This window comes from Camellia sinensis, chromosome 3 (assembly GCF_055761805.1).
Source record: "Camellia sinensis isolate YWXY chromosome 3, ASM5576180v1, whole genome shotgun sequence".
In the NCBI taxonomy this organism is placed as follows: Eukaryota; Viridiplantae; Streptophyta; class Magnoliopsida; order Ericales; family Theaceae; genus Camellia; species Camellia sinensis.
In genome coordinates, this window is record NC_138963.1 from 211,858,063 (window position 1) to 211,876,648 (window position 18,586).

Below are 18,586 nucleotides of genomic sequence, written 5' to 3' on the forward strand. Positions count from 1 at the left end.
GTTAGGTCTATTTTTTAGGTGGGCCCCGAGTGTCGATTAACTCGGGTCAAAGTGGTAACGCGTTCTATGCCGCGTTGTGATTCACGTGGTATATTTGGTTGCTCAAAACCATTACCGAGTGAATGGGAAATTGAAGCCAAAGTGTGCTCCATGAAAATGGAGTTTTGGTGGAAATCCCTTAAGGTTGTAAATTGGCTTGTCCCACATTGATTTGGTGGGAGGTTTTGAAAGGGTTTATAAGGCTTAGGGTGAGATACTTGGGGTGTGCCCCAAGGGGTACCCAAGTGTTTTAGAGGGAGAGGTTATGGGCAAAATGGGCTAGACCCATTGGACCCAAAAATCACCACACGCGCGCGCGCCGCCGCCGCCGTCCGTCCGGTCGGTCGGGCGGGCTGGGCTGGGCCTGGGCTTGGGCGCGGGTGCGTGGTGTGTGGTTGGGTTGGGCTTCTAATCTTTTTGGGCCAAAAACATTTGAATTTAATTTTATTTTTTATTAAAATAAAATCCATAATTCAAATTAAATTGGTTTGGATTATTTGTTCATCCAAACAGGGCCCTTCCCGGTTTCAAACAGAAATAAACTGTTTTGGAATTAATGCACACCCAAACAGGGCCCTTCCCGTTTTACTATCTGTTTGAATTGATTCAAATCTGTTTGAATTCAAAACCCAACAGGTATGATACCTGTTCAATTCAAAACTAAGAGCTACATACCTGTTTAATTCAAAATGAAGAGCCACCTTCACATCTATAAATAGGACCACCCTCATTTGATGTTTGTATTCAGAAATTTCGTATTTCACTTCTGTTTTCTATTCTTCATCTTGCTGCATTTTATTTTCTAAAGAAAGAGTGTAAACACTTAGTGTGTTCGTAAGGCAAACAGTTAGTAGTGCTGCTATTGTTTGTGGTAGATCATTTCATCCTGGGAGATAGACGTCCGAATTCTGAAAGTACCGTGGAGAGGACGAATCTGTCTTAAGGAGACAGTGTTAAACACTGGACTTGATCAGAAAAATAATTCGAAGAAATTAAATCAAGTAAGTTATTTAATTACTTTCAGTGTTGTTTTTATTTGTTTATTTATTCAGATTTTAATTTTGTTTTTGTAACAAAATAAAATCTGTTTTGTTTTTTATTTATTTATTTTTATTTCGAGTTTGATTTTTGTAATCAAACATATTCTCTCCTTTTCTCTATTTCTTTTATTCTTGTTGTTGTTTTGTACACAACAGAATTAAAACCTTTTAAATACGGTGAAGATTGTCCTACAGTTTCTTGACGTCGATGAGTCATAATCTCGGTCGGAAGAGTATCTCTAACATTTTGTTTAGATGACATATTAGAAGATCAGACAATATAGGTTACATCACCTCAAATTGCTGAAGCAATAGAACCAAGGGGGCAGTTGTGGAGATGTACTTTTTGGGTCGCGTCATGTGGTCGAGGTGTTGTCGAGGAGTTGGTCGAGGTTCTACGTGGGCGAGCCAAATTGTTGTTATCATTATGGTATTGCCAAGATCTGGTGCAGTAATATCAGAATCTAAGATATTTAGATAGGGAACAAAAGTCCTAGATAAGTGATACGCTTAGTGCAAATAAGGATAAGACCTTTGAGGAGTTCATCCATATCTAACTAAGAGTCTGAGATGAGCATTGCACTTGAGTCCTATGAAATAAGACTTCTAGAGGACGAGGGCATTGTTAGCTATAAAAGTGATACACCCCGTGGGCCTAAAGTATACTTTTTGATTGTAAATTGTATACTTGCGTTGATATCTTTGGGAGATAGGTTGACTAACTCGATCGTTAGAGTACCCCCGAATGAATGAGCCACCGTAGTATTCTTATTTTTTTGTTGGCAAGTGTTTGGTGTAATCTATTCTGTTGCGTGCTCTCCAGTTAAGTTCCTGTTTAGTTGTGAGATCGGAAATCAACACCCACATACAATACTGTTCATTATTAAAGATATTGTTTTGCTCAAATTGCTTCAGTGATTAGTTCTATGTTCGCAAACTAGAAAATATCTCATATGCACATATAGATTATTCATATTGGTAAATATCTCATATGCACATATAGACGTGATTCATTTGAATTTTTGGATATATTGAAGGTCTTAGCTTAGGAGAGGAGAGGTTTGAACTTTTGGTCTTCTAAAAATGTAAAAAGATTCTGATCAACTAAACTAATCCCAGTTAGTTAGAGATAAAACAATTGTTGCATGCTAAAATCTCATTAATATTATATTTATCTTATTGACAACCCTTAATGGAACCTTTCTTTATTTACAACTTAAAAAATGAGTTTGGTTCAAAGTCATAGAAAGAGGTTAAAAGTGTGAAAGCTAGCAACTTTGGACCAAGAAAAAAAAGGATGGGAATTCCAAGCTGAATATAAAAGGTGTTAGAACTGTATTTATGTGTCCTTGTGTCTCAATTCTGGTCCTCAAAGTTAACCCATCAACACTTTCAACATCATTTCTTTTCTCTTTTTATGTTTTGCAGTCACACACTCAGTTGAAAAAACGTAAAGAAAGTTGTCTTAAATCTTGAATTTTTTTTTTTGTCGAAAACATTATATTGCTGGCTTAAATTTGTTTTGGAAATTGAAAGGTTTAAACTTGAACATAACTAGTAAATTTTTCATTTAAGTTTTATTAAGTTGGAAGTTGAGAAATTTCTCATCTTGGTTATGGGCATACCAAATTTTCTCGCCACGACAAATTTCAAATCATACTCCTACCTCACAGGAAATTTTGTGATGAGACGAGTCATTCAATGTTAGCTCTAACAACATGTGGAGCTAATGTAAAACCAATCAGCAATAAATAAAATTAAAATAAATAAATAAATAAATTCCCAATGGCTCGCCACGGATAAGACTATACATTTATTAAAAAACCACTCCCCTCAGTCAGCAATTCATTCAACCAAGCTTAGAAAAGTTACACGTCCCTGTAGAGGTCTCTTCACCAGAGTTTACATATATTTACATAACTACGACTACCAACAAAGTAAGAACCTCCATGGACTTAAAAAGTAAATGAGACCAACTATAGGCACAACAAAAGCAAAACAAAACAGGGATACATTAGTTACAGACATTACTGCAGAGGGAAGCAGGATATTTAGGTACTAATATCTGTTAGCATCGACAACCATATTTAAAGATCTCGCTTTCTCGCTCATCATCATTTGCACACTCGCTTCAATCTTTTTGCAGCTTGCACAAACCCCACAATGACCTGCAACTCGTCCAATTGCTTCACCAGCAGAAGAAAGAATAACTTCAGATAATCATTTTCTTGAACACGAATTCAGGTAAACGTTGATAAAATAAAATAAAAAAGTAGCCATGAATATTGATCATTTGTTAAATACTAACTTGTGTCGTTACCGTGAATTAAAGGATCAAGTATCTTTTGAGTATACAAAAATTGAAATGAAGTTGATTGCTAACATTTTTCTTGGAAGACTTTGGATCGAGTATTTCAAAACTTCTCATCACCCAGTGCTTACTCAATGCCATGTAAGAAAAAGAGCACAAGTTAGCAAGTACCTGTGACATGAAATGCCTCTGGACAACATCAATTAGTTGCTCTTTAGATGGGTTGGGACTGGCATCCACCTAGAAAAATTAAATCTCAATATTACATATTATATTTATAATAAATAAATAAAATAAATTGACGTGCTGCAGCCAACTTCAGGAATTATAAACTCACAAGCTTAAAGTGTCGCCAATATCTCCATAATGCAGCCATCTCCAGCTTACTTAGGTCAACCTTCTGTACAGTAGATATTTTGAATACAAAAATTGAACAGTATACACAATCACAAAATATGGCAATAGTCAAATGAGCATTATAGCATATGGAATGTACACAAAGGGGCAAAAATTGTATAAAAAGGTTTATTACCGTGGACCCCCAAGGAGTAGACACAGATGATCCCTTTGATTGTGATTCACAAGAGAGGGACCTGCTCATAGTCTTGTGGGACGACCATGATAATTTATGCATGCGATGCCTTGATCTGTAGGACTTTTGAGTATCATCGGATGCTGGAGATTTAGAAAGCATAATTATATTCAGTGGTGGGGCCAAAAAGAAAACAAGCACAAAGGAGAGTGCAACAACAGAGCTTGTGGTAATGGAAAAAGTAAAAGATGAAGTGCTGCAAATATGGAAAAGGAAAATGGATCCTATGTAACACCCTGGACAACTTTTCTCTGAATAAAAAGACCCACTATTTTGGTCAAATCAAAAACTTTCAATTAACAGATGAGAGGATAAGAATGAAAAAATAAATAAATTCTTCTTCAATGCCAGGTACCAATGCTAATAGAATTATTGGTCACACAATAATCATCAGAAGGTTTCACAAAAATTGATAGGATCTTGGTTGAACAGGGATTAAAAGTAAGTTGATTCTCAACCTTATTTGATGCTCCAATAACAATATCTAGTGCAATTGTCAATGAAAATGATAAAAGTACATTTTACCTCATTTAGTTTGAACAAATTTCAAGTCATAGAGATCGCTGTGGATAAACTCTAGAGTCTAGAGGTTCATTATGGAAGGTATGCACGTTTGTGAACCACATAATATTTTAAACATTCATTTATGCAATGCAGTTTTAAACAATTCTAAAAAAATTCTACTACGTAGTTCTCAAAGTGTGCAATGGCACAAAATTATGATGCATAATTCACTCACCTAACTCGCCCAAATCTGAGCCATTCCACTGCACATTCTCAAATTCAAGGTCATCATCATCCTCGTTACCAGTAGGAGCTTCAATCACACTAAGGGCATTCCTTTGTAGCTTTACCTCTATGCCATTTGTAAGAACCTGCATTTTACATAAATCGGACAATTAGAAACCACCTGAGAAACCTACACCAAATCACCATGAAATAACACAAACCAGGAAGTAAAAATTAGTAGTCATTTTTCTTGGGGGGGGGGGGGGGGGGGGGGGTCAATCAGTTGAAGATTATTTACAAATATCAAGAGAATTACTTTAAATTGGAAAATCCACTATATGAAAAAGTCCAACAAGATATATCCGCAAGCGAAATGCCAACAACCATTACATCAATACAAGAAGAACCCCATAAAGCCTAACTCTATGCTGGCTAAAACACTGAAGAGAAAAAAAAAAGCAGAGAGAGAGAGAGAGTAAAATATGTAACGGGCACAAAAATGAATATAATTACAAAATTTCATAGCAAGTAAGGAAAGGATTTCAATTTTATCTAGCCCAATTATATATCTATCAGATTTTGTTATACAAACTCATTGAAGGTTACATGGATCTAAAATTTGTCACTGGCATAATGACAAAGAAAACCATCTGCATCTTCAGCTAAAACACGAATCAATAAACACCTCAAACATAAACAACAAAAAAGTGACTGTGATCAAGTAAATATCTGTAATGCTAAGTCAAAATCTTGAAAAGTGAACAACAGTACAGATAATGAAAACAAAAACAAAAACAAAAAATTAATAATATTTATTTAAAAATGCATAAACTTAACTAGATACTACACAAACCAAATTTACTTTACAACCAGTTAAAACAAGTACCTGCAAGTCGCATAATTTATGAAACAAGAAGTTATATAAAACACCCTTTGATGGAAAATTGATGATTCAATAAATGAGCCATAAGGCAATTCATATTAAACATTAATCAGAACAAAATTCCCAAGAAAACCAATCATGCAAAGCAATCCATATAGAATTAAAGACTGAAAAATCCTAAAACGTTCAGGCAAAAAAATTTAAGAAATAATAATTGAGAAACAAAGTACAACAGAGCCAAGTCCTATCAAAGTCAGAGATATTAACAGAACATTGATTAGAGAAATGCCCCATCCCCCATTTTATTAACCCCAATTGCAACTTTAATGTGGTGGCAAACATTACCAACCAATTAACTCTCTTCAAACTCTTCTCTCTTTTCAAAAATTATTTGCCACTTATAATTGGGGGCGATGGAATGGGGATCTAGCAAAACTCCATCGATTATATCAAATGTAACTGAATCCCTCAATGCAAAAACAATTAAAATTAATATATATATATATATACAAAACCATAACCATATTAATTAGGAATTTGCATTGAAAATTCAATTGACAATCCGAAATTATGAGAAACCCAAGATCCATTGATAAAAAGAAACATGCAACCAAAACCCATTTCTAAGCACTCAAAATTAAAACTTGAAAAACACAAACAACATTAAAATTCATGCAAAATGATACCAGAACCACCTAAAAATTCGTCAATTAATATTTAAAAAAAAAATGTCAGTAAATTGGAAAATTTTAAAAATCCTTTATATTGATGAGACTTTAATAAACTAATCTAGAATATAGGGCAGAAAAAGAAAAAAAAAATGAAAAAACTAATAATTACTAAATATAGCATACTACAGCGAAATTACCAAATTGAGCCACAATGGCATTAACATAAACAATCAAACTCTTCAAGAACCCAAACCCAAACTCAAAAATTGAATTTAATTGAAACCCAAAACCAATTTGAAGTCATTCAATCGAAAAAACTCGAAATTGAGAAGAAAAATTACCAGCCAATGCCACCCTCCGAGCCCAACAGCCTTCTTGACCACGCCTCGGAGACCAACGAGCACCGACTTGGTCCGGTTGTTACCAGTCACAACGACCTTGGTGTGACGTGGCAGAACAGAGAGCTCTTCTTCGCTGCTATCTCCACAACTCTGCAACTGCGAAAATCCGCCATTGACGGAACTCTCCACAGCTTCAAGCATTTCAGTTCCCAACTAAGTGAGTCGAACAACTCGGTGAAAACTCGGTATCAGTACTCGAAATTGAAGGGAATCGTAAGATCACGCATTGCAGAATTCGTATTCGAAGAGTTTTGGAGCGTTGGAGTGAGAAAATTGGGAGCAATTCGGGAATTTCAGAGAGAGAAAAGCACACTCATAGAGAGAGAGACAGAGAGAGAGAGTGAGTTGAGAGTGTGTTTTCTTAGTTTATTATTGCTTGTTGCTCTGAATCCGGACGACCTGAATTCCACCAATGGTTTGAAGCCACGTAGAGCATGATATGCAATACCACTAGTGGTTTTTTGGGTTAGTGAGAGAGTGATAATGGCGTTAGCGTGAGTTGTGAAATGACGAAATTATCCTTTCTGAACGTATTTTTGCAAAAGCAACGGTTTGATTGAGTGCTCCCATGAGGCATGTGATTGTTTTTGTTCCATAGCCTCGTGATGTGACCAATACAAAGGGAAATTATTTAATATTTTCGAAATATTTTTATATTATTATTTTTTTTATAGTGAGTATTTTTTAAATTTTAAGTAGTTTTTTTTACTTTTTTTTAACGTATCTTAAAATATTTGTGTAAAAATATTTTAAAAAAATATTAATTATCAAAAAGTCCTATTTATATATTTGGTGGTAGCTTTGATCCGGTCAAAATTTTTTTGAATCATTAAGTCTCATTTATAGGTAAAAAGACGTTTTGCCTTTTAATCCCAAAACTGAGAATGTTCTCAATTTTAAAATTATCAAAAACTAAGGAATTTTTTAATTTTTTCTAGTATGAACTAAGAATATTATCAAAACTAAGAAATTTATAATTATCAATTTTGAAAAATTTCTCAACTTTTTTCATGATTAAAATTGAGAATTTTATAGACAGAAAATGTTCTCAATTTCATCATCCTCTAACCCAATTCTAATCGTCCCCCAAAAACACAATCTCATTTTCATACCAATTTACCATCTAAACCAATGGGCTCCTCAACCTTGTTCAAACAAGCTTTGTTTTTCCTTTTCTTTCCTTTTTACTTCCTATATTGCCCAAGCAGGCGATCGAGATATCTTAACAAACTTCATAGTCCCTGCAAACTCTAGCACCCCAATTGATAGAAACTTTTTCACATTCACGGGAATTCGTAGACTTGCCGCTAACTCAACAAACCCACCAAACTTCAAGGTCACAAAGCCACCATGGCCAAGTTCCCGGCTCTCAACGGCCAGAGCGTGTCGATGGCAGTCCTCCAATTCCCTGTTGGCGGCGTTAACCCACTGCACACCCATCCACGCTCGGCGGAGCTTCTTTTCGTAATAGAAGATAGTATAGAGGTTGGATTTGTAGACACTGCCAACAAACTCTACACTCAGACGCTTCAGCTTGGAGACATGTTTGGATTGGGATTATTCAGCGATTCTATTGGACGGACGGAACTGGAAGTTACCATAAACTTACCATCGCGGATGAATTCAAGAGCAGAAGTCATGATCTCGAACTGAAATCCAGATTAGAAGTCGAAGAGTGACCTGCGAAATTGATTGGTCAAGCTTCAATCATCGACGAATCAAGACCCAGATCGAATCACCCATGTTTGACGAACTGAAGTTGTGTAGAACTTCAAATTGCAACTGTGAAGAGAGAGAGAGAATGAAGACAGCAATGATGTTTGGCAGCTATGAGGAGGTCTTGGAAAGATAAATTGGACTATTAAAAATTAATGGGACTTGAAGGAGTAAATAATTTTATTTAGGACTTAATGGAGTATAAGTTCACAAAATGAGACTTATATGTAAATGCCCTTTTAAAAAATTAATAAATACACAAAAATACGAAAAATGTATTGAATTTTCTTATTTTTTATATTTTTGTATTGAGTTACTTTTTTAAAGATTTTTTTCACAAATATCATATTTTTTAAGGTGTGTTTAAAAATTAAAAAAAATTACTTAAAATATTAAAAAAATTAGTGAAAATAAAAATAAAAAAACAAAAAAGTAGAATTTTTTGAAAATTGAATTCTGAAAATTGAAACCAAACAGAGTGATTAATTTTATTAAAAACCGACATTTATATCAAAAGTTATATTATTTTAAAGTTTAATATTTTGATAATAGTGATATTTGTTAAACTTTTTAAGAAATTTTTTTTTGTGCATGTTCTTAATGCATTAAAATTTTATTATTAGGGGATTTTTACCAAATCCCCCTTTAAAAAATAATTATAAATTAATGATATATTTTATTAATATTAATAAATAAATTAATATATATATATATATATATATATATAATAGTTTTTAATTTTTCACTGGTATGCAATTTCTCCTTATTTCAATTGATAAAAGTTAGTTGGAATACTTTATGAATTTGTCCCAAGATTATAAAATAATTTTCCTGGTGTTGATTATGTGCTGTGTTTATATTGTTTTTGTATTTTTTATTTTGGATCCATATTTAATTCATGTGAAGTTAAAGTGTCATAGGAAAAAAATAAAAATAAAAAAATAGTAAGGGTGTAAATTTGGCCTAACCCAACCCGGCCTATGTCGGGACTTGTGGACTCCTGCCAAAATTCGGGCCGGGTCACAGGCCAGAAAATTATACTCAAGCCCGGGCCCATGGGGGGATTCGAGCCTTGGGGCGGGTTGGTGGGGTGGGTTGGTGGGCCGGGCCTGTGGGCTTAGGCTTGGGCTCGAGCGGGACTGAACAAATTTTTTTATTTTTAAATTTTTTTCTACTAAAATTTTGTTATTTTTCATTAAAAAAGACATTAAGTCTTGGGTGGGTCGACCCTCGAGCCAAGCCTTGAGTGGGCCTTAAGCCAACCAACGGGTCGAGCCAGGAGGTCAGGCCCACGGGCTGGGCCAAGCTTCAAAATGATAGCCCAAGACTAATTCAAGGTCTCAGGCTAGGCTCAGGCCCGGGCTCAAATGAATCGTCGGTGAGCTTCGGATGGATCGCAAGTCATTTTTACACTCCTACCATTTAAGTTTAGGAGTTAAAAAATTAATTTATTGACTAAAAATAAACATATAAGAAAATTGATACTAAAAAATTAATTGTTTAATACATTTTTAGTTTAAACAAGTGTAACAACCCGCTATGTAGGTTTACAACATAGACCTGAATTGTTTATTTATCATGTTATAGTGTCTTTCCATAATCAAATTCATATTAAAAAATAATAAATTTTACGAGCTAATTTTATAAACAATATTATATATTATCTCATTTTTTATGTTATTTTATTTTATTACTCCTATGCACAAACAGGGCCGGCCCTGAGTTTCCGGGGCTTAAGGCAAACTAATTTTTCGGGACCTTTTTAGATATTTATTAAAAATAAAAATAAAAATCACTTTGTTTGGTTTAGAGTTTTCAAAAATAATTGTCTAAGTTTACAATTTGTATTTTTTTTTATATTTTTGTATTTGGTAACATTTTTTCAAAAAAATATAAATATTATAGTTTTTAAGCGTATCTAAATTAGATATATCTACAAAATAAATAAATAAAAATTGTATAAAATAATTTTTTAAAAAAATACTAAAAAACACATAATTGGGCCATAAAGAGAAAAAAAAAATAGGTCACTTAAAATTAGGCTAACGACTAATACATATACATATATTTTATATTTTATTTTTTAAATTGGACTAACAACTAAAACTTATAAATATTTTTAAATTAAGCCTTTTATCAATTGGGCCAAATAGATTTGTTGAGGCCTCCTTTAAAATGGTCTAAATTAATTAAATAGAATTGGACCATCTTAAAATTTTAATATAATACAAGACTAAATTTTGGGGCCCTTTTTTGGGCCTAATTTTTGGGGCCCTAGGCACAGGCCTTACCAGCCTTAGCCCAGGACCGACCCTGTGCACAAAGGTAATGAGATTCATATTAATAAATGTATATGAAATTCTGTCACTTCTATTTTAAAATTAGAAAAAATGATTAAAAAAATAAAACTACATACAAGATTTTTTAATTTTATGTATAATTTATCAAAATTTTCGTCCTTGGAAAAAATAACCAAAAGTAGAAAAATGAAATAGGATCAAGAGGGAATAATAAAGACAATGAGTGGAAAAATTATTTGGTGCTATTGTAAAGTATCATGTGTTCGTATTACTCATTAATTATTATCATCATATGTTATATATTTTGTTATTTTTTAATCACTCAACATTAAAATCGTAAATTTTACCTCTTCAATTAATCATAACATTTCTGAGACACCATCGGAAATTTTACCTCTTCAATTAATCATAACATTTCTGAGACACCGCGTGACTGTACCGAGAATCACCAAATAACTTTTCCAATGATAGGGGTAGAGTCGGAAAAAGAAAAGTAACGGAGCGAGGAAGAAAAAGTTAACGGAAACAAAAAAAACAGAAGTGGGGGCCACGTGAAGGAGTGAGGGGGTGGCGTATGTACACCTTGCCGTCGGTGTTGTCTTTATCCGACATGGGATACCTATACCCCGCCAAAAATTTTAAGGTAGGACCTACCTAATAATTTCATTTCAGTGTATTTTAAAAAAATATTGTCAGATTAATTATAAATGTTATAAATATTAAAAATAAAACCAATTTTTTTTTTTTTTATGATTTTATAATTAAATTTTGAAAAATTCTCTGATGTCTAAAATTCCCTTTACTAGAGGTGTGTAATCAAATTGACCAAAGTTATCGACCAGATTAATTCATTCCGAAAATTTTGAGTGAATGATTGTGTAGTGAAAATTAATTTGTATAATATGAAATTTATATGTAAAATAAATGTAAATTATAAGATAAAAATTATGAATAATTTCTAAATTGATAAGAGTAAGTTTATAGTATTACTCAATCAAATTTGGTTAACTCCGAATTAAGGGTGTTTTGAAAAGTTTGTAAAAAATTAATTTTTTGACTTTTTAAATTTATTTTGTCTTTTTGTGAGTAAGTTATATGCAAGGTGATGTGACTTAAAATGAGTAAAAAACTGGAAGTTGACTTTTTACTAACTTTCCAAAAACTCCTTAATTTTTCATATTTTTATTTATTTCAAGTGCACTCAAAGTAACAATTGTTAAACTCGTACATTAGCGGAGATCTTATTCATTAAGGTGTCGTTTGGGAAAAGCTTATTTGGGCTCTTTTGGCTTTTTGAGCCACAAAAGACAGGATAGGCTATTTGAACCACAACAGACAAAATATCACATCCAACCCATAATCATTACACTCTTCTCTCACAAAAAAGTCAAAAAAACCAAAAAACTAAAAAATCCTTCCCAAATCAAACTTTTGAGCCCAAGCTCAAATAACCAAAAAAGCCAAAAAATTAAAAAGCCAACTCACTTCCCAAACGGAGGCTAAAGCAACTCGTTAATATTCTTCAGTTTTAATGAGTATCTTACACTTAATTTTGTTAGTGATTTTTTTAATTAATATATTAAAAAAATTGTGAGTGAAAATTTGATGTAATATTTAATTTTTCTAACTAATGGCAAATGGCTTTTTTTTTTTTTTTGACTTTTTAATCTTTTTTAGCAAAAATTAACTATTTTAGGAAGTTGCCAAACACATTGAGATAGTGTAGGGTGAATTTGGAACCCCACCAAAAAGCCACATTTAAAATAAAAATTATCTTCAATTATTTTTAAAATGTGTAAATTTTTATAACTTTTTAGGGCCATCTAGTGTAAAATGATCTACAAATTTGTAGACAAAATTGTTAAAAATCTAAATAAAGCTTACTTAATACAAAACATAAGTAAATTTTTTGTTTGTGTGTTTTTAGTTTTTTGGTTTGTGCCAAGTGAAACCGAAAGTGTAATTTTTTTTTTTTTTGAATTTTTTAAAAATTTACTAAGACGAAAAAATCAATAAAAAAATAATAACAATAAAGTCAATTCCAAACACATTTAAAATCAATAACATATTACCATTTGATTTTTGTGATTTTAATTAAGTATAAATAAGAGATTTTAGATGTTTTATAAAACTCTATTAAATGTCACATTAAAGATAAATGAAGAAAAAAAATTAAATATATTTATTTTTAAATTTGATTGTAAAATGTGCAATACTCCTAACTACTTATTTTATTTTGAAAAATTATAATATAAAATAATTAAATACAATATTTTGTTCAATTTTGTCTATATCAATGTAAAGCATAGTTTGGAAAGTTGGTTTTGGCGGGTTAGGAGCTAAAATAGCCACAAAAAATAAAAGAGGTTATTTTAGCCACAAAAAATAAAACATCAAATTCAACTCATAATCATTACACTCCTCTCTCACAAAAAAAGTCAAAAAAATCAAAAATTCCTTCTCAAACCAAGCTTTTTAGCCCCAAGCTAAAATAGCCAAAAAATTAAAAAGTCAAAAAGTCAACTCACTTCCCAAACGGAGGCTAAAAATGTTTAGCATTATCCTTCAACTATTATTGAAGGTCACGTCACCATCTTTAACTTTAAAATTATATATTTAGACTTTATAAAAAATATGCAAAAATCCCATTTTGAGATAAAAGTGAACTTTTTTTTATTATGAGGATGACTTATATGTTAATTTTTTTATTTATTACGAAAAAATAATTAAAAAAGTAATAAATGATGTGATTGGAATAAATTAATAAACTAATAAATAGTTTACTTATATGAAATTATCTAAATACACAATTTTAAATCTGACAATTTTTAAAAATCAAAATAGACCTCCTCCACAAAGCCCCGGTTTGGTTTTTCTCTTGGGTTAAAAAATCACAAAAAGAAAAAAATAATCAAAAAAATTAAAAAGTCAAAAATCACAAAAAGATAAAAAAAAAAATTTGTCATTCTAAAACTAAAAAACTAAAAAAATCAAACAAATAAACCAAACAAATAAAAAAGTCTCAAGCTAAAAAAATTAAAAAATTAACTAAAAAAAGTCATTAGTAGACAACCCCGAATTTAGAATTAGTTTATAATTTTCTCACTTACCTAACATTTACCTCTTTGAATATAATATAAAATTTAAAGCAAGAAATAATATAAAAAACTAACCAAGTTTTCCCGCCATAAATGTGCAACATGGGCCGGAGGTCTGGGTGACTGATATTTTGGGTCGTCGGATCAACCCGGAGTAAATATAAGGTCGTTGGATCAACCAGGAGTAAATCTAAGCCGTTGGATCGGAAAATATTAGGAGGAGGAGAGGAAGTAGGGGAGTACCAAAAAGCAGACGTGTAGGCATTACCGTGTGCAATGATAACAAAAGTTGAAAGGGAAGTCCTTTTTTCTGTAACGCCGTATCATATAAGCTAAAATAATAAAAAGACAAAAACTCATATCATCTGATATAAGTTAAAATATAATTTTTTTTAAAAAAAAATTAAAATAGTCACAAAATAATAAAGACTGTTTGGCATAAAAAATTTGAGCAAAAATAATTATAAAAAGATAAAATATGTTAAAAAAATAATAAGATAAAATATCACATTTAAATCATAATAATTTTATTTTTTCTCTTATAAAAGTTAAAAAAGTCAAAAGCCTATCCCAAACGACAGGTCAAAAAAGTCAAAAAGTCACTCTTCATACAAAACGAAGGCAAAATAAGTCATTATATATATATATATATATATATATATATATATATATATATTGTACGGGAAAGAAATAAAGGGTATGTTTGGTTTGTGTTTGAGAGATGTGTTTTAGAGATAAAAAGTACGAAAACATGTTTGGTTTGGTTTTTTTTAAAAGATGTTTTGGAAAATTATTTTGAGATAGAGTTTTGGAAAAAGTGATTGATTTGATGTGTGTGAGAGAGAAATTTGTTTGGAAAACTTGTTTGGTTTACAAGTTTTGAGAAATTTTTTTGGGAAAATTTGTTTGGTTTGATTATTTTTGAAAACTTGTTTGTAGAGAAAATTTCCCAAAATTTTTTCTGAAAATCAAACCAAACGAGCCCAAACTTTCTCGTATAATCCTATTGATCAAGTCTGCACTCCTCCTAACGTCGTCGCTTTATTCCCTGAAAACACAAACGTGAGCTAGCCGGCGGGTGTGTGCAAGAAACCCCTCCGATGCCTAAGTCAGAAAAATGGACAAAGACAAAAGCTCTGTATATTCAAGAATCAAAGTTGTGTTACCTCTCCAAAGGTGATGTTTGTGAGCTTTTATAGGTTTCGTGTGGCACAATCCTAGTAGGACTTCTACTCCTCCATGCAGAGTCCTTCTAGGATTCATACTCCTAAAGGATAATGCTTATCCTTCAACACCGTCCTCACTACTTAAACCAAGTGAGATGGTTTTACCATGGCCGAACTACCATACGATCAAAGTAAGCATGGCCCTACTTAGCCGAACTATAATTAGTTTGGTTCTCTGTCTTTTGTTCCTCTCCCACTTACCAGGGTATGCCCAAAACCGAACTATCTTTTTACCAAGGTATAGACCGATCTAGTTTAGCTGCGCCATGACCGGTATACGTTCAAAGCATCCTTCAACCGAGGTAATTACCAAGAGTCCTTCGGACCGGTCTAACTTCTGGCCTTAAGACCAGACTAAATTTAAGCCTCTTCAAGACTGGAGTAACTTTTTGGCCTTTTCACCCACCCTTCACACCGAGGCCCATAACAACCCAGCTCAGCCTAATTCGCATATAAATTACCCTCTCAATTGCCCATTAATTCCATCTGCATAGCATGATAGGGATTACCTGTTTATCAGTCGAGCTAAACTATCTTTTAGCCTCTCCAGCCGAGCTAAAACCTTTTAGCTTTTCCAGCCGAGCTAAAAAAACCCCCTTAAGCATATCCAGCCGAGCTAATTACACCGGGCTCCATTTGTCCAGTCAAAATGTCTCTTCAATCACAGCATCTGAATTGATTCCCATTCTAACGACACGTGGCAGGTTGCTATTGGCCATCCACAGCTGTAACGCCGCCCTCGTTCTTTGCAATATTCGAATAGTTCCCGCCTCCAGCTCTTTCACCAACACAAACTCTTTTACATTTCAAAATCACTCACCATACTATTCAACTTCTCTCTCTGAACCTCCATTGCTCTTCAACCTCTCAGCTCGTGTTCTCCATTGCTGCTGCTCTCATCTCCAGTTCTTGCCTCTTCATCTGGTAAGCACTGCACCTCTATCTTGCTTTCCTTGTTTTCGTACTTTGTTTTGTGTGTTTTTGCAAAACACATTTTTTTCCATTTGCTTTGCTTCTTCTGAAAACACTATGTTAGAATAATCCTCAGGTATTCATGAAATAACCTGTAGAACACTGCTTTTGATCCAAAATTACACATAACCGAACTAGTAAACTGTTTGTAGTTTGATGCCAGTGAGACCAGACTATACAACCGAACTAACACTCGTACCAGTAGTTTTAATAAGTCAAACCTTTTGTTTTATCATAGCCGAGATAAGAAACCGAACTAATTCTGCAATCAGTGTACTGGGAAAACCTCAATTCCGACCGAACTACGGCTTCGGGGCTAAACCAACTTTCTAAGTTTTTAGACCGAACTCAGAAAGCTGCCCCTAGGAGCTCAACCGGTCTGACAGAACCTCCCCTCAACCAAGATATCAATCACCTTGTTGGAACCGAGATAAATCCTGTAACATCCTACATAATCGAAGTAGGTCTTTTATTTTCTTTGTTTTTTTTCCTTGTAGCACGGTCCAACAATCTGTGCTTAACACCTTTGTTTTCCACTTTGCAGACTTAGGTTGCCAGGTACTCTGAGCGCTCAGCCGAGCTACTAAGCACAATTTTGCCACCGATCTAATTTATTCATAACTTATAAAATAAATGGGGAAATATAGATTTTTAGTAAATACTCCGGGTGGTCTAGCCGAATTCCGAAAAGATTACAATATACCCGACGACGTCCAACTCACTTTAGCCGAACAAGATGTTGTACCATGGGGCAAAGAAGGCTTTGTACCCTTTACCCTTTTTTCAATAATAGAAACCGGGCTAAGATTTCCAGTCCAACCCCTAATTTGTGAATTCCTTAGGCAAACTAGACTATGCCCAACCCAGCTTTCTACCAACTCCTACCGTATAATAATGGGTATAGCCGAACTAAACCGCCAAGCAGGCATTAACCTCGGTCTAGCCGAAACCTTTCACCAGTATTCCATAGGTTCGAAGGAAGACGGCTGGGTGTACTATCTTAGAATACGCCGTCGACGTGAGAAAATAATAAAAAACACACTGGATAAAGACTTGAATGATGACGATTTTTTCTGGGTGTCTGGGAACTTTGAGGATCACCAAGCCCAGATTCCTGGCCGAAGTATTAATTGGAAAAAAGGAACACCTGGTATAATTACTTCGGTTTCCTTGTCTGCTTCGTTTTATTTTGGTTTCCTATTCTGCAGCCGAGCTAACAGTGTCTTTTTTCGCAGATTCAGCCCATCTTCAATCACTTTACAGCTACCCCAATCTAGGCACTCTCTGTGCTGCACTACGGTATCCAGAATGAAGTTGGGCCAAGCTGTTAGGTTTTGAACCAACATACAGATATAGCGGCCGCCGAAAAGCGAGAGTGACCGACTTTCTGCTAGAGGAGGCCCCCGAACCAGACCCAACCTTGCCACAAATTAGACTAATCCCACTGACTGCTGAAGAAGAAATGGCCAAGAGAAACAGAGTCAGGGCCCTCTTGACTGAGACAAACAGGACCGAGGTACCACCACCAAACCAAACACAAGAAGCCGTGATGGCCCTACCATCCCAACAGCCTTCATCATCTCGGGCGAACAAGCATGCCCGGACTAGCCAAATCGAACAGCGCCTTGTGGACGAAGATGAGACCATTCTTCCGCCACCAAGCCTTCCACCGAGCCCTCAGCCGGAGCGATCCGACCGATCTAGCTCTTTCAAGTGGGCACCCAAGCTCACTTTCCAGAACCGAGATATACAGGACACCGACTCGGTGGTCGCAGAGAAGGATCACGTACTGGCCTTCAATCTGGCCAAGAGTGTGTGCCTTCCAAAAGACATGGAGCACCACCACAATCAACTGAACACCAAACTGAAGTCCATCCGGTCTTCAACGAAATCAATGATTCTGGTAAGTAGCTTTTTTCGATCTTTCTAATTCTTCCAAGTCTTAGCTCGGTTAAAAAGAAACAATTCTTTTGCAGGCCATTCAGGAAAACAACATTACTCACAGGCGAGTGTTGGAGCTAAGGAAAACAACTAGGCAAGCCATGGCGGAAGCCGAAGCCAAGACTGCCGATCTAAATCAATCCCAATAGAGGACGGCTGAGCTGGAGGCCGAGATAACTCGTCTAACCGGACTAGTTACCTCGGCTAATACCGACAAACAAAGAGCGCTAACCGAGATGAAAGACAAGTATTTACGGGAACTGGCGAAACTTGAGGGTGTTAAGGACGCCAAAATAAACGTTTTGAAGAAGAAAGCTGAAGATGCCGAGCAGAAGGGCTTCAAGGCAGGCGAAGCTGCATACATCCAGTAGTGTGAAGCTGCGAAGGACTTATTCTTCAAGTGCGGCTGGAGGGGTGCCGTGGAGCAGCTCGGTTGCGGTCCCGACACCGAGGTCTACAATGCTCCTCAGTATTTTATTTCGGTCTCACTAGCGGAGTATGCAGCCGATCTTCAGAAGCAATTCCTTGAAGCGTCCGACGACGACGATGAAGAGAATGAGCCAACTGACACTCCGGTTGACAATGTTTCTGCTAACCAATCAGTTCGGGCGGAGCCTGCGGTAGAAGATCTGACCATTGAGCAACCTGCTGAAACCAAGCTCCAGGC

The 18,586-nt window shown here is 34.5% G+C and overlaps 1 protein-coding gene across 2 annotated transcripts; it reads right to left on the reverse strand.

Annotated features, from left to right (window-relative positions):
* Nucleotides 1-2,891: 2,891 nt before the first annotated feature.
* On the reverse strand, nucleotides 2,892-7,374 carry LOC114286376 (uncharacterized). Of its 2 annotated transcripts, none has more exons than XM_028229541.2 (6): nucleotides 6,607-7,374; nucleotides 4,722-4,857; nucleotides 3,923-4,065; nucleotides 3,728-3,790; nucleotides 3,562-3,630; nucleotides 2,892-3,265 (listed from the first exon to the last, which is right to left on the reverse strand). In XM_028229541.2, the coding sequence occupies exons 1-6, from the start codon at nucleotides 6,805-6,807 to the stop codon at nucleotides 3,194-3,196; spliced, it is 684 nt and encodes a 227-aa protein (XP_028085342.2). In that variant the 5' UTR covers nucleotides 6,808-7,374; the 3' UTR covers nucleotides 2,892-3,193. The 2 variants fall into 2 exon arrangements, with proteins under 2 accessions (XP_028085342.2, XP_028085343.2); XM_028229542.2 differs by having other exon boundaries at nucleotides 3,728-3,787; nucleotides 6,607-7,052.
* Nucleotides 7,375-18,586: the final 11,212 nt, after the last annotated feature.

What these genes read in the sequence shown, in the direction of transcription:
- LOC114286376 (XM_028229541.2), bottom strand. Translation starts at nt 6,807, where the DNA reads ATGCTTGAAGCTGTGGAGAGTTCCGTCAATGGCGGATTTTCGCAGTTG. An exon ending in CTACTCCTTGGGGGTCCACG is followed by an intron (nt 3,791 to 3,922) that starts GTAATAAACCTT and finishes TCTACTGTACAG; the next exon opens with AAGGTTGACCTAAGTAAGCT. An exon ending in ATTGGCGACACTTTAAGCTT is followed by an intron (nt 3,631 to 3,727) that starts GTGAGTTTATAA and finishes TAATTTTTCTAG; the next exon opens with GTGGATGCCAGTCCCAACCC.